General features: G+C 41.5%; 1 protein-coding gene across 1 annotated transcript in view; it reads right to left on the bottom strand.

The window, feature by feature from the left end:
- Positions 1–513: 513 nt before the first annotated feature.
- SUPT3H (SPT3 homolog, SAGA and STAGA complex component) overlaps positions 514–27,099 on the bottom strand; it is a 296,183-nt gene continuing 269,597 nt past the window's right edge. Inside the window, exon 12 of the mRNA XM_082480803.1 lies at positions 514–998. Within this exon, the coding sequence (XP_082336929.1) occupies positions 957–998 (42 nt within the window). The 3' untranslated portion in view covers positions 514–956. The remainder of the gene's footprint in view (positions 999–27,099) is intronic.

The following is a 27,099-nucleotide window of genomic DNA, read 5'->3' as shown; positions in this document are numbered from 1 at the left end:
ACAGAGACAACATCTGCTCCCCGCAGCAAACGCTGAGCAAGTACATAATGTTAAGCCTTTGCCTAGAACCACTGAGACAGACACAGTTATTTAAATACTTTAGGATGTATTTTTCTGAATAGGGGCCCGATCCAGTAGCAAACCACTGCACAGGCTTTCCTTGGTTTCAGGGAGTGACGGCTCGAGCCTTAGGAGATGTGAATATTGCGAATTTGGGGCTGACCACTCAGCCTGTCCTTGGGTCTGCAGAAAGACGGGGCTCTAACTGGTAAAGTACAGTTCACCTGAACTTTGTTCTGAGTATCTTTGGATCTGAACTCGCTATTGCTCTCATCAGAAAGCCCCTTACTGGCTTAAACCGGGTTACACTGTCTGAACACTTAAAAAAAGAGTTGTGAGAAATCAGTGGAAAATAGCGGAAAAAAGTGGAAACCAGTTTTTCTTTTTTGTAAAAATCACAAGGAAAGCCTATATAAGCTTTATATAACCTATATAAACCTACATAAGCCTACATAACCAAGTCTATCTCTGGCCCCTTTCTGCCCCATCCTGCTTCACAAAACGACATCTCTGGGAGAACATACAGACCTCTGAACGCTTAAATAAAAATGACATCGCATTTCAGAAAAAGGCTGACAGCAGCAAGTCCCCTGCAAACTTCAGCATTGTCTGATCCGCATTCTTGTCCACCTACACCCTATCCCAAACATCCTGCCATTAATTAGCTAAATGTTCCAGCTAGTAAACAAGAATAACGATTGAGGGGGCTGGAAAAAGAGACAGAGTCAGCCAGCAGATAGTCACAACAAGCCAGCCCACTCACTGGTACACGGAGACATAGGAGCTTCTATTTTTTTTTTTATTTTTTTTATTATTTTTTTTTGCCTTCCAAGGAGGGGAAAAGAAAATCACCTTAATATAACACTGTCTTTCCTGTTGCTGCAGCCACAGGCACACTAGCAGGCGAGAAAAGTCATCCCATTTCTGCGGTAGGCACTCTGTCAAAGAAAGAGAAAATCTGTAATGAATTACCACATCAACTTAAACAAGGGAAGAAGGCAGAGAGAAAGGCAAAGCTTTCTTCCTGTTTTGTAGACTGCTCCGGCTGCAATCTAATAGTGTGCTTAATCTGAACATTTCTGGTGGGGAGGCTGTAAGCAACCGCTCTGTCTATTAAAAAATCAGTGTGGTTAACAAGTGGTTAGCGACTCTATTTCAGGAGAGCGAGAGATATGCAAAAATGTAACATCCTATTTTGTTAATTGCCTGCAAAATGGATGAGGCCAAAAATACACTATTATGCTGAATCTGTTTGTCCTTTATAAGCATGTGTTCTCTATTCACTACGTTCAAGAATCATTTCTAACCTAGCTCAATAGTCCATAAATTACTGAATAATTACAGTTTTCCAAACCTAATTCATAGTCTGAGTCTAAAGCTATGTAAACAGACACTGGTATAATCCTCCCCCTCCCCCCCCAAACCCAAATGGTCAGTACAAAATAATTTGAGATCCCGTATATTGTAACCTGGGCTCAAGTGTTTCCAACGGTGAAGAAGAACAAGAGTTAAATAGCGTTTGGGAAAAGAATTTTAAGACATCCTGTGACACTATCTTACTAAAATACCTTTCATGCATTTTTAACATCTCTTTCTGAATCAATATAGGAAACTATGCCTTTTTACCCCAGGCGTGCTGGAAACTCTATATTTTAAGGGGATATTCTCCGTTTAAAAATGCATTGCTTTTTTGTGTGTGATATTAATGATATCTTCAAAAAAGAAAGCAGTTTAAATACTTTTGCTTTATTTGGTTCACCTTCAGCAGTCATTCAGTTTTGAAAAAGAAAATATAGTCATCTACTTCATTACTGTTAGTGCTTTGTCAGATTTATTTTGTACCTCTTAAGTTCAAGCACTTAGGAAGTGCCATATATAACTACCATTTTTAGTGGCTCTACCAGTTTCCTAATTAATTTCAGCAGGATCGATTTCTCCTCTCTTAAACTGTAATTAGCAGAGTATCATTAAGAGCAAAGGACAACCTCAAACAACTTTGTATATAAATAGTGTTGATACCGAACTGTAAAGGAAATGGTTTCGCAAACAGCAAGCATGTATTCGGAGAGACATTTACAGACACTGACTATGCAAAAGGAAATATGTACAAGATGTCGATTACAGCATCCTTTACATTAACACCATACTTCAATATAGAGATCTAGCAGTGTCTGCCATTAAAAAGCCAAAGAGCAGAATATTAGCTCTGGGATATATAGCCAGTCATCAGACATGACAGTATCACCGCAAACAGAAAAAAAAAAATAATAAAAAAAAAAATAAATCCAAGGACTCTACACCCAAACACGAAATGCACAAAAACATCCTAGCCAATAATTTTGAAAGGATCCAATATACTCCCACAACCACAGGCAGCAAGTCCAAGGGAGTTTGGATCTGCAGCTTGCCCAGACCATTATGGCTGGCATTTTGAAGTCGACGCAAAAGTAATGTTTTAATGTTTTTAGCTCTTTGACCCCGATATTTTTCCAGAGCTTTATAACCCACGTGACAACCTTTAACACATAAACAAAATATTCCGGGCTATTGTGCAGTTTGCTCAAAGATAAATGAACCCGAGTATAAAGTTGGACCCGCATGAAAGAGAAAAGGTTGAATTTTGCGAAAGGAATTTTTGGTTGCAAAGCAAAGTTGGGCTTGGCTGGGCTTACCTGGGAAATAATGAAGTTTAACATTTTCCAACATGGGCAATACTATACGGTTCGTTATATCCCTGAAAAGGTCATTTTAGAAACAAGTTTCAGAGGAGGGAGGATAACACCTTCAGAAAGTTGGACACACCCACCGGTCTATATTTAGCAATATATTATAACCAGTGTGGCTATAGTTAGGATTGAAAACTATTTCCTACTTAACTCCCTGTTTCACATACTTTAAACTTTCTGAAACATTTGCCCTTGGGCTGAAATTTCCTCGGCTTTAATCTCTGCCCGAAGCTCAATTTCTTTGGAAAGGACCAACGAAATTCCTGAAGCCATTTTTGAAGTTCGCCAATAATGAAAACAACACATTTTTTCCTTCCCAAGCCAGAGAAAATGATTCTGATATATGCATATTTTATTACGGAATTTAGCCATAAATTGCAGCATTTTACCCAGAAGCAATCTCTACCTTCAGCCTCAGCTTAAAGGTAACTGTTTTGAAAATCAGTATTTCAGAGCAGGGAGTTTGATTCATCCCATTGCTTAACAAGATAACACTTCGTTCTTATTTTGATACATGACTAGATAATAAAAGTTAACCTCTAAAATGCTTTTACGCATAGCAAAACTATTTTACAGTCATCCCGTAGCTCTGAGTTATACCATATATCTTTAAGATATATACAGCTGAATTTGTGGTGCTAAAAGACATATCTTTACATGCCAAGAATTGCGAAGAGAAACAGCAAGATGTTTTTTATAAAACTTGCATGTGTATGTGCCCTTGCAAGAGAGAGTTTATATGTATGCGGCAGTCATTTAATGTGGTTTGATATAATGTAAAGGGTTTGGGTGACACTTTTGGGTGCTTTATGCCACTTTGGCAGTACCCAAATTTTTTTTTTATTTTTTAAATATGATTATTTGGCTCAGAATTACAGATAGAGGATGATGCAGTCTCTTGATGTGGGATCAAAATAGCAAGCCATAGCTGTATCCATTTTGCTGGATACGTCTTGCTAGAGCCCAATGTCAGGAGATAACATAAGCCCACAGTCCCTCCTGGAGCCCTTTTTGGAAAAGTGTCTACCGCATCCAAATTTATTGTGTGCTCTCTCTCAACATTTAGTGTCTGCCGGTCTGTGCTTTGATTTTTCCTGCTGTGAGCTGACTTTTTGCCATGGCTGAAGGTCTGTCAGCCTGCTCTGCTACCCGCTACGTGCGCTGGTGGTCAAAGGACCACCTTTTAGACGCGGGAAACCAGCTAGCTTGGCACAAATCACACAGTTCACCTTCCCAGAATGGATTTCGTGCTCCGAAAAGTTGATATAATCTTATTTGGCCAATCTAGCTTTCACAGAAACTCTGCTTGCTCCTATGACAAGATTTTGCATCCCCTTCTACAACCTCGTTAAAGGTGAAGGGACAGATTGCTGCTACCCACAACCGGAGGCTAAGCTGGACCAAAGGGAAGGCAGAAACATGACCTTCGTCTTGCCCAGTCCACTCTTGCCACTTGCTCCCATTTAGGGATGAGGCATGATGATTTTGCTGCTTAGTCCTCTGCTTCCCGGTCCTGACTCCAGCCCATCGAGGCACCATGTGAAGAACCTTCTCACGGCTTCTCAGGCATCCTCTATTTGCCTACAGTATAGGAACCCTACCTTGAAAACGTTGCTGCTTCAAGTGATCAAAGCACATCAGTTTCCGATATAAAGACCTTGGGAATGCTATCATTATTTAATAAATGAAGGTAGTTGTTTTTGGATTTTTTTTTCCAACAGTGTGAAAGGAGGTGCAATGAAGCAGAAAAGACGAGCAGTGTTCACTGCTGTCAGTCACCGAAAAGCAAGATCGTGCTTTGCCCTTGGCTTGCTGAAAGAAGGGAAATCTAACAGCTTAAAAAGGCCACCTGGAACAAGAGGCCCTGGCCAAGCAACTCCTCAAATTTCATGAACAATCATCCATTTTCTACTCTCTTTTTTTGGTCCCACTTCTCTCCTGTACTGCTAGCTCGGGGTAACGTGTTATGAAGGACCACAAAGAACTGCTCCATGCAAAGGGCAGCAAAACTCCTGTCCCCACAGCAGGTCACACGAAATGGTTTGCTGAAGAGTTCATAGGACCAGTTTAGGGGCAGATAATCATGTGCTTATTAACACAAGATATACTGAAGCTGTGATTTACAGAAACAAGTCCCAGCCAAACCTGAAGATGTGAGTCCTCCTCAATTAGGTAACACATCAGATTAGAAAACTAAGACTTCTGAAGAGGCACCTTAGCTAGAAATGGTTTCCAGCTAACAATTTGCACTAGTGCATAATTTCACAGCTGTAGCGTGATGAGAAAGAATAATTTTGGCAAGAGAAAGAAACAGCTGTGATTTTTGAGTGGGCTGATGTTTAATTCTTATTTGGGATAAAATTTGGAAAGTCTGGGGTAAAACATCTCCAGCGGGCATGCTAGACAGTAAAGTTTATCGGGCCAAATCCTCCGTTGGTTTAAGTCTGCAGTTCTGCTTACATGAAGGCTAAGGCACAATGTCATACCACAGGTCTGCTGCATCGCTTAAGGATGATAAATCCTGAATAAGTCCTGTTTAAGCAAGCTACAGAACAGCATTTTTAAAACTCGAAGTCTCCCTTTCTTGGTGTCCTCTTGTATGTGTGTGGGCAAGTGGTTTAACTACAATGCAAAAAGTGGAATGGCAGACAGAGACATCATCAAAATCAAAGAGCAAGTCCTGGCTGAACTTCATTAGCAAACATAAAAACAAATAGGCACATCTTGTTTGTCACATGCCACGGTCCTTCCCTCCTTTGGTAATTCTACTCTATTCTCTGATATTTGCATAAATGTAAATCGAACCATATGACTTGAACGGGCTTATGATAGGGGAATCATATGCAAAACTTCTTTTCATTAAGTAATTGTCTTCATGCAGTCTGACAATGTTACTGTGAAAACCGGGGGGGATTGGATCTCAGACAGTGAAAGCCTTTATTTAAGAACAGTGGAGGGAGCCCTGCCCTTTAAATAAGAGACATTCTTGGATCAGACACTGGCTGGCAGGATGGAAAAAAGGATGTAGCATTAACTTTCATTCCATTCCAAATAACCTGGAACCCATAAAACACAAAGATTCTCTAATTTTAAATCTGCTCCTTTTCTCCTTGTGTCTTCTTTCCGCTTTATTTGGGGAATGTTAACTTTGAAATTTCATTAGCCCTCCATAATATCAAACAAGTCATCCTGGACAGAGTCATAGCTCTTTGTACGTAAAAACATCTACATTAAAACCCCTGTGATTAAAAGGTTACTCCTCTAATTTTTCCCAGCCTGCATAGACAAACCACATGCAAAGAAGTGTCAGCTTATTTAGAGATTAAAATAATAATTAGTTCAGGAGGCAAAGTATAAGCAACATTGTTTAAAAAAGAAAATCCATATGTTGTTTAGAATTAGTTGCTTCTGTTTAAATTTAAATAAATTTGTGTGGATACAAACTCTCCTTATTAAAAGTGCATAGATGTTACAAAAGAAACATAATGGATAATACTCTCTCCAATTTAAAACAATAGCACTGAAGGCTCTAGTTCTACAAACCCATCTTTAATCAGTGGCCAAGGCACAGACGTCTGATATTACTCAGAGGGTGAGGGAATGTTTTCAGCGTATAACGTCTGGTACACGGACAATAATGAGTAACAAATCCCAAATGTATATCTATGAACACCCAGGTTTAGCAGACTACGAACTTGTAGTAGGATGCTCCGGTTGATCTGCCCCGCTGTATTCACGAAATCTCAGGGCTTTCATTTCTGATGGGGCCAGACCGATGTGCTGAAAGCTACGGCATCCGTTGATGCATACAGTGACGGTCCCTCGGGAAGCACAACCGCATTTGTGCTTAAGCTAGCCCCCGAGAAACCACAGTTCGGCGGAAGAGACGCCAACGAAACAACTTTATTCCTCAGGACTGTGCCCTGAGTCTTCAGCCATCCAGTGAGACACCAGAGAGCGGCGGCGGCCGCGCCGCGAGGACCTGCCCTGCAGGATGGGGGCCGCGATCACCGGCACGCTTTACACAGGCGACCACAAACGTCACACGCCGATAAAAGCACCGCCTCGGTGAACCACCCTTCAACAGCTTGTAACAAAAAGCTTTTCAGCAAAGTCAGTTCTGGGCTTTGGTTTACCTTCTATCTGCCAACAGCGTAAACTTTTTCAATAATCACATAAAACGGTATCGCTGTGTCCAGGAACGGGATAAATCCAGGATCTATCATCCGAGTCTGTTAAAGTCTAGATCTCGACTACCCAACTTTTTTATTGTTGCTTTCTGCTACTGGGAATAACAACATTCCCAAGGCTGATGGAAACGTAGGATGTCTGAAAAACAAGGAGCAAATGGATTTCTCAGAGCCCTCATGCAATACCACCAGTGGAAGGAGAACAAAACGTAGGGCTCACACTGCTGTCCTTCAGCTCATTTGGCCAAATTTGCGATGCTGCAGTTAACTAGAAAAGGCTGTTCTCAGGGCTGGGCTGGTATTATAAGAAAGAAAAACAAGGCAAAAGGATCACGGCTTCTGTTGCAGCAAGAACTGGGGTGTGGGAGTGGGGTACCAACATCTGCCAAAAGGAAAAAAGAACAAAACCGGTAGGGAGAGAGAGAGATCATTTTAAGTTTCTCAGAGGGTACTATAAACAGTAGAGAAAGAAGGAAAAAATGGAACTATAAAACAATACTTGGCAGCCAGCTTTGCAAAACAAACATATTTTCACAAAGTCCTTCCCATCACTGCCACCAGCTTTAATAGGCTTTATTTGTCTGAGAGCAAGAAACCCTTTTTAATTGTCAGAGAAAAGGCGACGCTGCTTAGCACACTGATAGAAATTCCTCTTCTGAGCCCTACTTCAACCGCACGCCGCTCTCCGTTCACAGTCAGAGAGAGGAATTCCTTCCCCCAGGCTGCAAACCCTGTAGCTGGGCTCCATCACCACCCTTCCCTGGATCGAGGGAGCCGGCTGCTTCTCCCGCGGAGCGAGCCGAAATTCAGCAAGTCATTACTGCCATGGGTCTAATGGCCCGTGACTGTCTGCCCATGACATGCTACTGGCAAAGCACACAGCAGGTCTCCACGAGGCACCAGACCGTGATGGATATGACCTGTTGGACCACAGCATAATTGGGCAAGCTTTATCCCCGCCAACACAATGGAAACGCGGCAGTTCCCAAGTATCCCTGATCTCCTCCTGAGCATCGTGATTAGTTCACCAATAATTTTACCTCCTTACGTCAAACTGGTCAAAACCCTTTGAGTTGCTCAGAGGCCAACGTCTCCTCTTCTGATGTGTCTCAACTCGCTGCTTTAGCTGCACGGCAGCAATAATGTATGTAGGCAACTTTATTATGTCTGAGAATGAAGCTAAAGCTAGAAGCCTTGAGCCATACAAAGAGAAGGCTTCAAGTACGGTTAGATACCGAAACCTCTGGTTTATGACTCAGGGCACAGTCACAGCACTCCCATGTGAAAATATACCGCTAATAATAAAATCTCCTTCAACCTGAGAGTAATTCAGCACGAAATCACAGAATCACAGACTGGTCAGGGTTGGAAGGGACCTCTGGAGACCATCCAGTCCAACCCCCTGCCGGAGCAGGGGCACCTCCAGCAGTGGCACAGGACACGTCCAGGTGGGTTTGGAATGTCTCCAGAGTGGGAGACTCCCCCCCTTCTCTGGGCAGCTGTGCCAGCGCTCTGCCACCCGCACAGGAGAGAAGTCCCTCCTCAGGTTGAGATGGAACTTCTATGGTCAAGTTTGTGTCCGTTCCCTCTTGTCCTGTCACTGGGCACCACTGAAAAGACTGTTCCCATCCCCCTGGCACCCTCCCAAAAATAACCTGGATGGCTCCCTCTCTCCAACAATGGCTTATTTTTTTTTTTACTTTTTAAGGTTTCCTTCTACTGCTGTAGAGGTTTGTTTTGTTTTGTTTTGTTTTGTTTTGTTTTTCTGTAGGAAGTGACAGAAGAGGTTAAATTCCCCCTCCATGTCACTGCTGCTCACGAGCTCAGCATATGATTTTTAGCGAACTTATTTGGAAACAATATGGTGTGGTACAGCCGTCTGAGTACAAGGGCAGGAGCCAGGGCTGGGCTCTGCTCCCAGCTCTGACACTTACTCGCTGTGTGGCCTCAGACAAACCACTTAATGTCTCCGTGTTTCGATTTCCCCTGCCTTTGAAACAGAAACACTATCACTCACTGAAAACCTTTTTTGAGGCTTGCTTGATTACAGAGCTAATATGCGGCATTTTGAAAACACTGTATGCTATTCCATAATTATTATTTTCATTACATTATATCTTCCATTGTAATGGCTACAATACCAGACGTACAGAAATGGATGCTGAAATTGGCAGTCATTGGATAGGAGGAGAGGGTATTGCTTTGAAATAAATTAAATTATTTGGGCAAAACAAGACGGTTCACCCACATTCTTGTCTTGAAACTGTTGAAATTGTAATGAAAAGGAGCACCTAATGACATTTTGCAACATACCTCTCTTCCCCCACCCCCTGAAAACATCCCGTGAATGCTCTCTGCAGAGGCCATAGCATCTCTGTCCTCCCTTTGATTCAGCGGAGCGTTTTCACCGGGGAAATGAGAACCCAACCAACGGCGCAGGGCAGAGAGTCAGTCTGTAAACAGAAAAATTTTCTCAGGCTCCGAAGCCCTTTGCTGGTGGCGGCATTCGGGTGCGGCCACTTCCAGCCGCGCTCCTTACTGACGGATGCACTCCGTCTGCAGCGGGGCGCCCGCGCACCGGAGCCGTGGGAGGTAAGAGGAATTAAGGTAACGCATCAGTGGTTGCCAGTGGAGGAGACGGGAAGGAGAAAAAAAAAAAAAAAAAAAAAAAAAAAAAGGAGGGGGGGAAAAAAAAAAGCGCAAAAGAAATATACTATTTCAATCAAAGTCTGAAATTTGTAGAAGTGGTTTTGGTCTCAATATAGAAAAAATATTTATCCAAGAAACTCCTACTCGGGTGCGAACATCCTACTCCTAGTGGGATTTTGTTTGGCAAAGTGCTGTGAAAGAGTGGAAGCTAATACAGAGCATGTCTATAAACAAATATATTTATTTAGTACAGATTGACACATTCGCTAGAGTATTTCAGTGATTACACGTGTAAAACTATTTCCTATAGTGGTTTCCTTTTGTGATTCTGCTAATTTATTCAATCCACCCCATTTTCATGCATTGAACGTTATGAGCCATTTCAGCCACCCAGACTGAAATGCGCGTTTGGAGACTACATGCCTGTTTTTTCATTTCATCATCTACACATAATTATTTGGTGATATTAGGAATTTGAGCTCAAATGGAAGCCAACCAACATTTTAATAGCTTAAAAATCATACAAAATGAAGTCTGCCCTGAGGTTAATGAATAAGAGCCAAATCTTGAGGCTCTCGCTCAGTTTTTACTCGCTCCTTATTCAGGCAAAAGTTGAATAAATCGTAGTTGGACTGATTAAAAACAGAAGAACATGTATTTGGACCTTTGTCTCAGGTAAAACTGAATAAATTACCTAGGATTAGGCTGCAGAATGGCATCCAATCGATCTTTCATGTGTATTTCTGCAACGCGCTGGAGAAAAAATCCAAGTGCTGCAGCAGTTTAACCAGTTAAAACAATATTTTAGCAGCAGAATAAATTATTACACACTACCAGGTTTTATGACATTTATATTAGAAATAGCCCCGAATCAAAATACATTTTCTGGTCCCTCCTGAACTTCTGAAGACCAGGATCAAATCCAAACTTAAAAAATGGTCCACGAAGTATGAAAGCCACATGCCCTTATCCTTCAAAACAGGGCTCCATCCCTAATTTGAACTTTAATCCAGGCATATATTGACACAGTTATTTGGGTTTTGATGACAGGAAGCATTTATGATTTAGGCAATTAAAGGTTATTCTTTAATTATATGCAAGCTGTCCTAGTCCTTGGGCGAAGAATGCAACGCGCCTGTAAAAAATATGAAGCAGAGCAGTTAATTCCTTTGAACAGTCAACACTTTACTTCTAATTGGTGATAATCACAGGAAGATGCTCCTCCCTTAAACAACAACCCATTTTAGCATTGGCCAGCCATGTCAAAGTAACGACACATTTATCCCATTCCAGCCAGATCTAAGCATGAGGATGTGGAAAAGAAAGTAGTATGAGGAACAGATTTCTTATGTATATGCAAAGTGAATAAAAGAAGGAAAAAAAAATCGATAAGAGCAATGATATGGTCATCTGTGAACGATACCAGATCCCCTGACTTGGCCTGTGTGACGGTGGCCCTGCTCACTATCTCCCGACAGATGGCAATTAGGGTCTCAACGCTGAAACATGCCGAGCGTATTAAGAGCCTGACTGTGGGTGGTTTCATTTGTAAACGAGCAAGTGGGGACACGTGAAGAGGGCAGTCACCTCCTACTCACCACCCGTGCTGCAGGGACCGGTCCTGCTGCCCCAAACCATCGCCTGGAGGCGAGTGGTCCTGGGTCTCTCCCCAGCAGTTCTTAACAGCGACTACCTGCAGGACAGACAGACTCCTTCATGTATTTAGACAGGGGTCTAACGAGGGCTAATGGCACACTGGCCAGCATGCCAAGATTGCTCAAAGCCTTGCAGGCTCCCACGTAAGGCAGCTTGTACAGAAAAAAGTCCTTGTTGCACCTTCAAAGAGCTTCTGGCAAGTTATGACCTGCCAGGATGCACCAAGAAACTTGGGATCCCAAGGAAGGCCAGGCTTTTTTCTACATTATACTTTTAAAATGACACTATATCCTCATTCGTATGTTGGAAAAGCTGGTTCACAAGGCCAGATGGACTTCTAGTCTTTCTAACGTGTGGCTCAAGTTCTCTGTAACATTTCCAAATCTCTTTCTGTCCATCCATTCCTCGCCTGCCTAACATCTTGGCAAAATGGGCCATCCCAGAGACCCGGGTTGCTGAGAATAGCAGAATTCCAGAATGTCCTTCCTAGAATTGACTAAAAATTCCTGTTGGTTGTTTCTGATTGATCAATCTGTGGAGGGGGCAATAATACTTACTTTGCGAAGAAAATGAAATGACCAGGCGGACTCTGGACTTTCATACTATGCTCCCTCTCCATAGACCCACTTATACACATTACTTGCTACGGCACACTTTACTTAAATGAAATATATTTTGAAACACCAGGACAGACCAATGCCATTAACAATACCTTGGCGGTCTGACCCATCCCACTAAACTTTCTCTTCTTCAGTACTGCAACTCATTTTTTCCTTTTGTATCCAGTTTTACAGAAGACATACATTTATATGCACATCTATAAAACTGATACTTGTCTGAAAACAAACTGGCCGGGCCATGAGATTCTTCTGGCTGATTGCCACTGTTCAGTCATTAAATATAGGCTTACGAATAGGGAGATGGATTACCCGCTTGTAACTCCATCAAGGGCTTTTCACGATATCGCAGCCCATATTTTTTTAATAACATTGAGGAATATTTAAATCCTGTACGTAAGTTTTTTCTCATAAGTACTTCTTTGATGTTAGAACATTTTGATTTGTGTGCACACTGACACCAGAACAGCTCGATTACTGCATGTTCATTTATCAAAGAGTGCGGGGTCGATCCCCTTCGGATGTGCAATTATTGCATCAAATACATAACATGCGCTAATCATGCTGATAGCAACACCCCCACTTCCGATGGCTGAAAATACAAGAACGGTAAATAATTACTGTAAACGAAGAGTTATTTAGGTCTCAATAAATGTTATTGTCACTAAAGCAATAAAACAATTTGTATTACAAAAAGCAGAAAGGTGGTAGGGGCGTTACTGAGCCCCAACCTCGATCACGTTGCAGTTCCTGGTCTTAAAGCTAATGGGACCCAGTGGATCCTGACTTCAGCAAAGAGAAAGCGTGTTGTCCCAGTCACATTATTTATTCTGATGGTGTAACTCCCTTTTTCTTTGTTTCTCCTCTTCCCCCCCCCCCCAGCAGAACGGCTGTTGGCAAGATGGGAATGTCAAATTCAGGTTTTCAGCTCTCCAGTAGCTCTGAATTTCCTGGCTTTTGTGGACTGAAATCAGACTCTTAACGTCGCTTATGTGCATTTTGTTTTGGGTAATTGACATTAATTTTTAGGTTGCATCACAGACATCAATCAGCGCTGTTCTCCAAGGACTAGAGTTAAGGGGCCACAATAAAAGGGCATGATATTGTTTCTTTTGTTTTATTTTTGGAGCACTTTGACTACTCTATACTTTTCCAGTTGATGTTACATTCTTCTTGTGTGAGACAGTGTAAAACATTACTGCCCATCTTGTTTAAAAGAATATTTTGGTATTACCGTAAAGGGCTCGAGAGGCTGGGACAGTCAACCCCAGTAAAAATTCAACTTGATACCTTTTGTCTGTGTAACACTTTGAAGAAACTATGAAACAGCAACACATTTCTTCAGAGAGAGCTATGTTGCCCATTACAGATGTTTTCCATATGGTGAGTGGAAGGTCGGCCCCTTCCCCCTCCACACATCAGTGTTCTCACATCGTAGAAGGCATCTACAAAGACAACACGGCTGTAAATGATATTGCACAGAAGCCTCCATCAGCACGTACTGTAAATGAACAAGCTGATTTTCATTGAACAGGGCAGGAATACGCACCATCGCAGCCCATTTATGCTGAGGCCCCTGACTCTTCGGCTTCCCATTTTACCAGTGTACTGAACAAATACTCTGGGGTAAGCGGTCAAGAGAAGCCAGACTGGGCTTCAGATGCTAAAATGATGAAATGGAAAAAGTAGATTAAAGTAGTAGAGATTTCCGCAGATTATCATGCTGCATCAGATGGTGAGTTCAACACCTTCTCCCTCAAATCCTTATGGGTGGGGAGGAAAATTCTCTCTCACGTAAGATCATGATTTTAAATGGAGAAGAATCTGAGGCACCTCCATGGGGTGAAGACCTATTTCTTAGACATTGGTACATAGTCATATACGCAGGATCACAGGTACACCTTTATAACAGACAGCCTTTGGGCGAAAAATTGACCCGTTGCCCCATATTTTGTGTAGTTCCTAACAATAGATAACAACAGCTATGATTAAAATGGACCCAGAAGCACAGCTGGACTTACAAGAGAGCAGAGTTGTATCTCAAATGCTCAGCACCTGTAACGGGAATCGCATCTTCAAAAGATCTTAGAGCTCCAAAGCACTGTTTTGTCATGCTTACAGTCTGGTTCAAAAAAGTTCATCACCCTAGGTGTACTCAGGATGTTTTGTCCTTCCATAAATCTTGATACGTTTTATGGATGCTGGAAGTACTCTAACACGCGACTCTTGAATGCAAGTGTAACTTTCTAAAAGTTCAATGTGTAATGGAGGCGTCTCCTCATCTCAACCACTCTTTTCCCAAAACCCGTCATTATCTTCTCTCAAAAGCGGTAAACATCAGAATAAAAAAGAACCCAAATAAGCATGGAATTTGTATCTAAAAATAATCCTTTTTGCCTATTTCCCCAAACTTTTGGGTTTAGACAAGGCACGGAACCATCTATGTTCAATTTGTAACTGGACCGTTATGTACCTGCTAGCCAATATTATTACATATATAGATACTACTTTGTAGATTTTGTCATTAGTTATTATATATTATTGCATAATAGTAATATAATCTCTAAGATTTCTACAAAATAAACTCTAATGTTGGGATTTTGAAAGCCAACTAGTGATCTTAGCTATTTCACTCCTGGTCTTTTCACCAGGAGCTATGTGGCTAAAACTTTACGTAGGCTAAAATATATATATAAAATAATAATATATAATCTTAATAATAATCTAATTAAACTTTTCTTTCTTCCTTCCTTTTTTTATTCTTATTTCCTTCCCAGTTTCCTAAAATGTGCACCACCACTGACTCGTTTCTTAGAATATACGAGATATTCCCCAATAACCTGAAATCTTTTCATTTTCTTCTTTCAACATATTTTCCTTTTCACCTTTTTATGTTCCTCATGACAGCATTTTTTTCTAAGTCTTTATTACCAACTCTATTCTCTTTAACCTTAATAAAATCTTTCCTTCTATTTATCTCTGTCTTTGCCCCTCAGTTCAGCTTACCCACTCCTTGCTTCCCAGCCCGCTCTCCCATTTTTCCATAAGTCATCACTCTCACTCACTTTTCCCCAGCATCTCTCTCTCTCTGCTGTTTTTCTTTCCAACCTTATTTCTGCAGGACTTTGTCTCTTGATGACATCACCTCCTCCGTAAAGAAGTGAAGGGCTTCTCTGTCTTGATATAATCCCATCCAAAACTTACTTCATCCTCTCCCAACCAGCTTTTGGCTCTACAACTGTATTAGCAGTCATTGCGAAATCTATAGAAAACTGGATCTACTGCTTACGATAGCTGTAGGACAGAAGAAGAGGTTTGGCAATACTAAAGGGGGCATTGGGCATGCAAGAGAAATTCAGTGTTTGTGTACAGGAGCAGGAGGATCATAAATGCCACCATGGAGTAGCCAGCGCTTGGCATCCAGGGCGCAGAGCCCTCAAAAGCTTGAGGGAGCTTTCGTACTTCCCACAAGCTTAAGTTCAGTCTTGGATATTAAATATAAATAGAGCATGTAGTTTTCCTTTTTATTTTTTTTTTTCCTTTTTTTGGCTGTAATTACTCAGTTTGCTTAACGGAAAGAAAGCAAGAGGGAGAGGGAAAAAAAAGGGCACACACCGCCTTCCTGTCAAAGAGACGCGCGTTTGTGCCTCGTCCGTTGAAGAAATTGTTCAAAACCACTTCACCTTTGTGGAAATCTTCCACCCATGAAAGGCCGGGGCTTCTGCCCCAGCAATGCTGGCCCCCAGTTTGCCCTGCTCTGAGACTGGATGAACTCACAAGCCGTCATTTCTAGCAAGCTTCTGTTTTTCCTTGATAAATTGGTGTCACTTAATTGCTGTAATTTTTCCTCCCTTTGTCTTCAGCTGGGCACGAGTCAACTGAAAATGCACGGCCAAGTCTCACATAGCTCTTAGCAAATGCAGAGGTATCGTGGAGCAGAGTGTGTTTTGGGGCGAGATTTATTCCTCAAGGGGAGCTGCTGATGGGCTGAACCATTGATCCTGGCCCTCTGCAGAGCAATGAAACTCATCCATCCCCAAGGAAACAACCCTTTTTTGCTGTCTTACGTGTAGTACTTATGAGAGGTGGTATAGAGAACAAAACTGGGGACAACACAATATAATCATGTCCACACCGCACGGTGTTGGTCCTGATCTGGAAGACAATATAGCAAAGACGGCTGCTGATTCAGCTTTGGCTTTTGAAGGCACCAGCCAGGGTGCCAAACGGGGCGGAGCTTCTGTCTTGTGGGCAAATTTTAATCAGGCACCAGGCAGAGTCAACCAACTAATTACTCACAGGCCACTTGCCCGGTATGAAAAGGGAACAATTTTCACCCTTTGACAGACTGGATTTGAACAGGCAACAGAAGTGAAAGCATCTATTGTCCATTATCCCGTCCAGCCCCCAGACTTCCAATTTCTCGGTTACCATGTAGCCTGTTCAGAAAAGGTTTGTCAAGCAACAGCCTTTCTAAACAAATTACATCAAAATTCCTTACGCTATGCCACATACTCAACTTGCCTTTCCAAAAAGAGCCACATAATAAGTTTCTAACAAGGACACTGGTTATTAAAACAGTCTAGATTTTCTAGGTCAAAGAGGTGAAAGGCAAAGTCAAAATAATTGAAACAAAATATTCTATAAATCATGTGTGTTTACTTACAAATACCAAAAAGCGAGATATGAAGAGACTGCTGCTATACTAACCAAAATTCAGCTCACTATTTCGAATTACCATCTTCTCGATGAAAGCAAGATTTAAGGCGCCAGTGTTGGCTTTTGGTTTTCAAAACCAAACAGAGCTTAGTAGAAGCTGGATCCTTCTTTCTTTTCCCACTCCTTCCTCCAAAATGTGTAAGACAGACATGGCAAAGAAATACACTGGTAATGCATGGTGTTCCTTTTTTGTGCAATTAAAGGCCAAAAGCAGATACCTTTTTTCACATATACACTTGCTTAGGTAGCCCAGAGATCTAAACTGAGAAGTTTTAAATTGCCATTTGTATCTCCTACTTCCTAGAAACATTAAGATCTGAGATTTCTGAAAAGAACTTTGTATCATTTCAGTATATTTTGAGACATGCTTTTTCACAGTGCATCTTTGTATGAGTAGATAAGAAGAGAAAAACATATTTTTGCTGCAGTTTTCTCATTTAGGAGACACCCCTTATTTTTCTACTTCTCAAATGTGTTCAAACCTGTACTTACTGTGAAGACTAGAGCAGTTTACTAATTTTTCAAGGAATATGCGTTTTCAATACAGTTAGAAACAGCTCCCATTTCCTAATTTTCCAAGTTTTTATCTGTAATGATGATTTTCCAGTGGCTGAGTGAAACTGACTGAGAACGGATGTGTACTTAGTTAATAAAATGCTGTTTTAAAGAATAAAAAAAAAAAGAAAAAAAAATGAAGAATGAGGTTGAAGGTCTAAAATGGGTGCAAAGGAGCTGCAGCCTACCTGCTAATATGGGGCACGGACCAGCCCGGTACAAGCGAAAGAGTGAAATGAGAAGGAAGTGGCTAAGAACAGCTGTGGATGTTCTCGTTCAAGAGAGACCGGGAGCAGTGTCTGTTGGTGGGCTCCAGGGACCCCCAGATGTAATCCTGCCCCCACCCCACACTTCCTGGCAAAAAAAAAAAAAAAAAAAAAAAGAAACAGTTGGGGTGGGCTGTGGTACCACTTGTCTTCCTTCTGGGTGAATCCAGAGGAGGAAGGGATCAGGATAAATTATAGGTCCCTGCAAAAGCTCTGTGTGTTTATGATCACGCCATCTGGAAACAGTGATAACTGCACTATTAATGGGGGCGTTACTACAGAAGATCTGCCGTGTCTATTAAAACCAGCCATGCTGTGTGGTGGCTCATGATACATGTTTGCTCTAATTTCCTCCCTGACATTTCGTTCCTAAAGCTGTCAATAACCCGTTAACCTTCCTGGCACTGAAACTCTAAAACAAAGTCCTGTTTCAGCTCTGATTTCGAATCTGAGTTGTGATAAGCAATACCAAAGGCTAAGTTTACAATACACAGTTGCCCTAATCTAAATCACGCTATAGGTGGTGTTTTTTTTTTTTTTTCCTTGCTTACCCAAAGCTCTTTGCATCATAAACCAGGATACGACAACGCTGTTATGTGATATCCTAAAATTAATTTCTTGATTTCATGGCAGAATAGCAAATGTTCTTTACTGGTAACCGACAGCTCGATCCCGCATTTTTCAATGGCCAGAAGTGTCTGGTAATGAGGGGGATTGCTCACATTCATACAGCTTAAAGCCAGAAGGGAAAATTAGATCATCTAGTCTGACCTCCCGTGTACCACAGACCACAGAATTTCAGCCAGTTGCCCCTATTTTGGGCCAGTAACCAGTTTAACAAAAGCATATTTTCCAGAAATTCATTTGACCTCCATTTGGAGTCATCAAGAACTAGACAATGCAGAACTTCACTGGGTAGTTTGTTCCACTGTTAATTTCCTTGTGCCTTACTTCTAACCTGAATTTCTCTGGTATTACTTTTCTACATAAATACAAGTTATAAGAACAGCAATTATGACTGTCTCCGCAATAATGGCAACATTAATGTGAAAAGAACATGTCCAACCGGGATGCTAAGAAGCCTTTTGGCCACATGCACAGATATATTTAAGCACCGGTTGATCCAGATAAGCCCATTACTGGATTTACTGAGATGTCTGAGTCAGGTACAAAAGGATACAACTATGGAAGCATTTTAGTTTGGATCAGGGGTGCGGTTTTGAAACAAATCTCCCATTCATCCCCATTTACTGCACATCGGTTTGCACCGTGGCATGATTTCAGAGCGCACTAACTGGACTCTTTTTGGATAAAAGCAAATCAAAAGACGCATTCCAACCACTAACAGGCATTCAGTCAACGGGGCCAGACTAGACCTAGTGCGAGAGTGAAAGTAAACGCCACTGAAATGCTCATCATGTGCATGTTGGGTCAGCACCAGCCATTTGTCTTCTACACATCTGCTCCTATTTGTACTGCTCGCAAAGCAGTCACAGCCTAATTCCCCCGGACTTTAAAGAACCTCGTGTCAGGAGCAGCAGAGAATAGAAAAATCAAGATTTAGGGAATCATTTCAGGAGAGCAGTAATTGGAGGAATTAATTTAGTTGAAGAGTAGCTGGGTATTAATCCATAGTCCGAAGAACAATGGCGGTGATCGGGAGATAATACAGCCAATAGCGTTCCTTTTTTCAGTCTTATCCTTACATTTAGGAAATAACAAATACTGTAGACTAATTCACCTGGCTCATCCTGAAAACACCAAGTCAGAAACAAAGGGCTTCTAGGAGAACTGCCAGGAAAAGATAAGGGCAGACACTGACACGGAAAAAGGACAACAAATCTGACCTAAGAAATAACAGAATTCAAGATTCAGAAACGGTTAGTCCGCAAAATTTTAGAGACAATTATGATCACAGAATCACAGAATGGTCAGGGTTGGAAGGGACCTCTGGAGATCATCTAGTCCAACCCCCGACAGTTGGTTTAGTTCTTTGTTTCCAGTCAATGACCTTTAATGTACTGTCCAAGGGAACAAGAATAGGAATACATCTTCAGAGCTTGCATCCATTTACCCAGTCCAGAGATACATGTCAGTTAAGCATTTTATGCTAAAGCAGACTTAAAATGAGACATGCAATTCTACACAAGACCACTTAAGAAAGTTGGTTTTTGTGGCTGCCAGGCCAACAGTGCCATTCTCAGAAATAAACACTTTTTGCGTGAGGCAGAACTACCAAGAAATGAGCAAAGAGCAGCAAGAAGATGGCCAAATCAAAGATCACTTCCAAATATTTATTTTCATTGAGGAAACTTCCTGGAGAGTATAAAGGTCCGTGCATGGGAGATCATGGCAAACCAAGATTTATCACAGAGGTCTGTAGGGAAGTGACTAACACAGCAGCGGTGAGAACTATTTCAGTCTTAGTTCACCACGGTTTTCTCCATCTTTCAGTTTGTATTTCCTGTAAGTATTCATTTCCAAGACCTGAAAGGCAGAAGAGCTATCAGATTGGCCAGTATGACCTCTTCGATATCACAATTACTAATTATCCCATTTTTTCAGAAGACAACAGTAGCATATAACTTTTATAAAGGGAAAAACTAGAAATTTCAGGATGAACTTTCAGAAGGGCACAAACCTCTCTTTAGTGTTTGCATTAAAAAAGAAATATGCCTCTCTTTTTGCTTCTAATATTTTCAGATTTCCAAGGGATTGATTTCTTTTTTATTTCTTTTATTTCTGTGATTTCTCCTTTCTGGGATGAAGAAATAAAGTACTGAAATATTAGAAAAACAATGAAAATATTTGTTCCAACTAGGGCTAAGTACCACCATAAAACACACAAAAGCTTTGCTCTTAGCCTCCCAGCAAAGGTCTGTGAATCCAGAAGCCTGAGATACACTGCAGAAAAGAGCAGAATTCATCTGATCAATGACTTTTCGGGATGTCCAAGACTGGAAATAGGTGCTAATTCAAAATGAAATTTTAGTTTTGGACTGTTTGGGAAGGTAACCATTATCTACAAGAACTTTTCGAAAGATAAACTTGGTCTTTGGATTCCAACTGAAAGAAAACAGAAATTCCCGACAGAAGGGGGAATCTGAAAAGAATAACAAGGTGATTTTGAAAACGTTGTAAGGTTCCGAGAAGTCTCTTTGGTCTTTGACTCTTTGGCTGGTGATGCTGGATATATGCAAACAGTAATCAGTTCCAGGCCTGCAGTAGCAGTGCTCACTCATAATAGAATAAAATTATAGCTTACATAGGAACTCAGAATTGAGAAAATCTCTGACTATTTGGCAAAGGAAAGTATCAGGAAAGCAGAGGGGTGGAGGAGGAAAGGTTATAAGGAATAAGGAAAGAAAATTATACTGTTCAGACAAATTGCACAACATCGGAGAGAGGAGGGGCAGAAGGACAGCAAATGCAGAAGGATCACAAAACGAGCGCAAGAATAAACAGACACGGCACAAGTCAAAGAATATGACAAGAGGTACCTTCAAGGAACCTGGTCCATATATCATTATCCATAGAGAAACATCATTGCCACTGCAGTTAGTTTTCACCAGCGTATCAACACATTCTGTGATGGACTGGCACACGCACATGGCAGTCTTCAAAATGAAATTCAATATACTCCTGTCCCCACTGGAATCCTCACCTTCTTACCCAGTCCCTGCTAATGTAACCAGTTGGGGCTGGAAAGATGCCATATGTGATCCTCTCCTGTATTACAGCTTGCTTTGTCGATGCTGGAAACGAAACCTCAGGCACGATAATACCAAGAGTTAACACACACCAGCACTGCTATGCCAGCTCAAACCAGTTACATTTTTCTGACTCTGTGGTGGTTTTGAGTTTTCCTTCCCTCCTTCCCCCTCCTCTGATCAAGGACACACATGGCTACCCAAAAGCAGCAAAGCCTTTCTACCAAAATTACTCTCCTTTAGTAACAAGACCGCAAAAGACTGAAACACACAACACTGTCTGCCACCACCCTATTCTGGTTGATTGTCTTTTAATAGCTACAATAAAGTTGTGCAAAGGAATAATATTCCACATCCTCGACTCTCCCGGGCAGTATATGGACAATCCCAAAGGAAAGCGTGCCTTAGCTGAATCTGCTACTTTATGAGTAAACCGGGAAGTTCAGTCCCCTTTTATCGTACCTTTTTATTTTTGAAAGGCTGCCCAAACAGTTCCGAGTTGAGTTGAAGCGAAGTTATTGATGACAAGAAGCCAAGATCTTTCGCCATGGCTTGCTGAATGAGGAAGGAAGAAAACTGTTTGTACTCAGCTGTCCTTTGCTTCTCCAGGCCAGCTCTGAGCCAAAGGAGCAGGAAGAGGAGAAAGATGAATAAGTGAAAAGGGATAATGTTTATCTTTTAACAAAATCACAATGTTCCGCTCTCAGCTCTAGCAGCCAAGACTCACTGTTGCATCCTTAAGACAGATAGTCTCTTCTCTGAGAGACGACAGGCTAATTATAGTGCTCCTGCCAGAGGGAACTCACACATGCAAACCATTATGTAAAATATAATTTTTTTCTTTAAGAATGCTCAAGATCATTAGACATGGTTTTTTCAATGCTAGAAAATCAAGCCAAAAAGGAAAATAAACAGTTTCAAGTATTTGCAACATAATTCCCTCATGCATTTATGGAAATATAGTAAAAAGCGCCTTAAAAAATGTGGTTTGACATTTCATGCTGCTCTGTTTTTCTATTTTTCCAGTTCTCAACATTTGCCCTCTTGTCCTGTATCATTTCAGTTCCACTGCAGTTTGGAAGAGATGATGGTGGTAGCCTTCGCCTTTTCTACAGCGCTTTTCAGCCTTATTTCAACTGATGGGTAACAGAAAGCATCACAAGGATTTGCCATGAATGATAAAAATGCTTTATAAGTTCTGTTCTGCATAAAACAAATGTAAACTCATTGTATACAAACACAATAGAACTGTTCACCAAGATAATTACATGTACAGCACTGATTCCCTAACGATGTGCTTTGGTAAATTAAGGCTGAAGTGACGATCTACTTCAGTTCACAGGGAAATATCATCCCTTTTTCTGAACTCCCCGTCCTCCAGAAGAAGGGGTTTGTTTGATACGCTACCACCTTCAAGAGCAATCCTCGCTTTAATGCAAATATGGAACAAATTCACCACGTTCGGCTATGATGGTGATGTGAAACGGCTTCATCTCTGTTTTATGCAAAGAGAACTGAACTCCCACCTATCTAAACTAATTGGTGTTTTAAAGGTTTTGTCGAGTTTATAAAGCATGGGACTATTGACAAACCAAACACCGTTGTCTAACGGACTAAGCAGGCAACTGCATGCCACAAATTCCTGAGTTTTAATCCAGACCTTCTTGGTGCTCACCGTCTTGTTCCATAAAATTGAGATAATATTTATCCTCTACTTCATGAGGGTGTTGTGAGAGTGAATAAATGTTTGGACAGCTCTTCAAAAGGTCAGGTCCTAACCAGGCACCTGTATATTACTGAAGTCAACTGTGTCCTCAGATTCCCATGATATGGTCATGGCCCCTTTCCCCAGAGCCTCTCAGATCAGTTCATAGCAACCATCCACATGCATAAAATTAGGCACTGATTTGGGGCTTCAGAGGGATTTCACCTGTGAACTCATTATTTATATAAATTATCCCCCCACCACAGGAATAATTCAGAAAAGGTAAGTGCTTACTGCTAATCTTAAGGCAAGAGCATGACACCTCCCAATGTATTGGTAATGCCAGTCAATTTTAAAACTGTCATTTAACATGTCAATGGCATAAAAACATAAAGTGGCAAAATAATTGTCATTTAACATCTCAATCGCATAAAAACGTAAAGTGGAAAAATAATTTATTTTATAGAAAATGTTTCAAGAGCCACTTTCTTCTAGATACTTCAGCAAATGATGCTCTATAAAGGTTTGACATAAAACCTTTAAAATCCCATGCTTTATTAGATGGGCAATTCCAGAGACTCGACACACTGTATAATCCCATCAGTGGTTAGTTCTCAAAAAACAAGTCACACATACAGAAAAAAGACTCCAGACCAAGGCGGGAGGCAAAAAGAGGTTAAATCGGTTACAACCAGGTTTTTCCTCAGTTTTAACTCATAAGTGATGACATAAAACCCAGAAAAAAGCAGCTCCAACTTGAAAATGATTTAAATTTGCCAGCTCCAGCTATTTCTGGAAGGGAGCCAGCCTTAATTTGGATTTAGGCTTCTCGAAGTTTGCACAGCTCTAACTTTAACCTGCTGCAGGCCTGAAAAGTGGACCCGGTTAAGAGACACCAAAAAATATTCCACGTAACTCAACACAAGTGACAGTCTGTTCGCTCCAGGTACCCGAGCGCGGGATCAAAATGTTTTAGTTGCTTCGTTCCAGGAGAAGGTGGTGCCGGGTCTTTATGAGCAAAGCTGTCCACCTTAGAAACGCCTTCTGTACTGATCTAATGCTGCCGAAGGATAACGCTCACAAGGGGGAATAGGATTTGTTTTCCAGGAGGGAACATTTTCAGAGCCGAGCTTGTAATTTGTATTTGCAAATCTCCAAATTCAACAATTTCCCAGCCTCTATAAACTTGCAGATGGAAAGAACCTGTATTTGGTATAAATAATGTCTAAGCTTCACCTTCATTACAGGGCATTTTCTGTCAGAAGAGTGCTATATCCTGACTCCCGGAATACACAGAAGCCCTTTGTAGTAAAGCTATCGCACCGGGCTGTTCCAGGAGTGCAGCTAAGGAGGTTAGCATTAATAATACCATAGAAGGATTGGGGGAAAAAAAAGAAAAAAAGAAAATGTCCCAGCAAGCATTGATTGGGGATGCCAATCGCTCTCTCAGGATCCTGCCTGAAATTCAAGGGCTTTTTTTTATTTTAATACATAGAAATGAACTTTTGTACTTGTTAAAAAAAAATCACAACATTGAAACATAAGTACATTTATCTTTTTACTGTTTTTCCAGCCCTTTCCCCCAAATCTGTTGGTTATTAAAACATTGCTGTGTAAATAAAAAAGGTTCTGCTTTATAACTTGCCTTCGCTTTTCCCTGCTTACACGCACAATGTGATCATTGTTTGCTGGATTGTGCTCATTCTCACAGCAACAGGCTTTGATGTCACACGGCAAGTGCTATGACTTCATTCCATGTATGCAGAACACAGCAGGACTGTGTGAAAACATTGCCAGTCTGCACAAGAGATATCCAGTGCCCGAATCAAACACCAACAGAAGCTTTGGAGCAGGTCTTTGGCCATCAGGAGCATATAGCAAACATACAGACCACGTTGGGGTATACAAGAACACCAATAACAGCTATACCGAGTTTGATCAGAGGACCTCAGGGCGTGGTTTGACGTCAGTCCTCCCGATGGCATTAAAGAAGATAAAAGATACTCTTACAGGAAAGCAAAACGAAAAACGTTTTTTTATTTTTATTCTACTTGTATTTTTTTATTTGTATTCTGCTTGTCAACAGCAAGTTGACAACATCACAGAATCATAGAATCGTCTAGGTTGGAGGGACCTTCAAGACCATCAAGCCCAGCCATCAACCTAACACTGCCGAAACCACCACTAAACCATGTCCCTGAGCACCATGTCTACCCGTCTTTTAAATAACCATCTTTTAAATAGTGATTCCACCAATTCCCTGGGCAGCCTGTTCCAATGCTTGGTAACCCTTTCGCTGAAGAAAACATCAACATCATCATCCACAACATCTGTAGTTCACACAACCCGGAGCTAAGCACGAGCGATGGCTGCGGCGTGCAGTAAGACAGGGCAACCTTGCATAATGCTGAAGGCGACCAAATGAGAGACTATGACATTCTTCTTATTATTACTATTATTAATAAGCATCCTATAACGTGACGCATCAGATGCTGAGTGCTGTCGAAGGGGATCTAACATGACGGGAGTTGTGCAGTTCTTAATGATGAATGCATTTCCTGTACTTCAATTAATGTTTTAGAACGACTTATTTATAAACCACAATTGACCACATAAAGTTACTGAGTGGAAGGGACCATTTTTCCCGGATCAAACAGCGTGTGGTAACACCACGAAGGCTGCACATGTGGCTGCTCTGAGGGCCGGGGTTTAAGACCTCAGCTTTAGGGCAGCCAACGACACTAAGACTTGACCTCAAGTTAAAACAGTCTCAGGGAATATTCCCGGGCTCTCAAAAAACCCCTTTACGCTTAAATTGTTCGAGTAGCCCCAGGAATGCTTTTGGCACGGGGCAACTACCATTCCCCAACGCGGGACACAGCTCAGAGGGATGCGGGGGCCAGAAACCATTCTCAGGAGGTGGTTTGGAGACGGCCACCCTATTTTGGAGGATAAGAAAATGGAATAATATGGACACGGGCCATTCCACGCTTGTTAGCCTCAGGGTCAGAGAGCACAGACGCAGTTAATCTCCCGGTACAGACATAGTTTTATGCAGGCAGGTCCCCAGGCTCCTCTGAAAACCTCTGCCCAGATAGCTGGAAAAGTGTCCTAATTGAGCAGTTAATAATTACAGTGTGAGCGAGCGTGCTTTCTAACTTAAAAGCTATTATTTTAATATCCGCAGGAGAAATACGCTTCGTCGAGGAAGTCGAATATGAGGCAAACCAGGTATCTTTGTGTTGCCACGCAGGCTGTGTTTCTACGCTGATAAGGTCTCGTTCCACTAACGAGAGGAAAAAAAAAAACAACAAAAAACCAAACCAACAAACAAAACAAACAAAAACCCAACCCAGCCTTCACTTTCAGAAAACCCAACTGCTTTATCTGACAGAGCCTCCCAGAAAAGCGGTGTCCTTGGGCATTAGAATGGGCAACCTGCCAGCTTGGGCTAAATTGCCTACAAGGAAGAAGACATAATATTACAGTTAATACGGGGAAAACATGGTAATTTGCTTTTTGCTTGCAATTTTATCTGACAAAAACAAGGCGGCTGGGGAAAAAGAAACAACATAAGGTGTGCCTGGCTGCCGGCAGCGCCTTAACCCTTTCTTGTCGGGAGTGCTTTCCTTGATTCAGAGCGAAATATCATAGGGCTGATAAAGACAGGATCAATAAAAACGTGAGGCTGAGAAATCTGTTCATCGGGGTGAGGGAGAGAGCAGCTCAGAGCGGATGAGTTAGCAGAAGAATGTAGAGAGAAGGTAAAGAGGGATCTCCTCTTTCATCTCTCATGTAAGAGAAGAGAGGAAAATAAATAAATAATGACATTTAATCCTACTACTGAGACAGTTGAATAAAGGTATTTATATGAACACTTATATCAAATATCATTCTGTTATAGGAAAACCACTTCCTGGGAAGTGTAACTTTGAGAAACATCATAGTGATGGTGTTAAGAGTTTTAGTCATTATTTATTCTTCCTTCCATTTTCCCTGTTCAGTCTTGAACGTTATCTGTGACATTCTTTACACTTCTTTGCTATAATTACATCCCATATTTCAGTGTTTTAAAGCGTATGGGGCTCTTCGGGGATCCAATGCAGAGCCCAAATAGCCAAAGCCAAAAAGAGCGGAGAAGAGAGAAAGGTCAAGGATGACCGTAATGACATCATTCAACACAGAAGCAAATGACGTTGCAAACCAGCAAGGACTTTCTGGAGCTGTTCCGGATGGGCAGGTAAAT

Source organism: Vanellus vanellus (assembly GCF_965231255.1).
Source record: "Vanellus vanellus genome assembly, chromosome: 3".
Lineage (NCBI taxonomy): Eukaryota > Metazoa > Chordata > Aves > Charadriiformes > Charadriidae > Vanellus > Vanellus vanellus.
The sequence above is the reverse complement of the archived record's forward strand: the minus strand, read 5'-3'. Positions and strand labels throughout refer to the sequence as shown.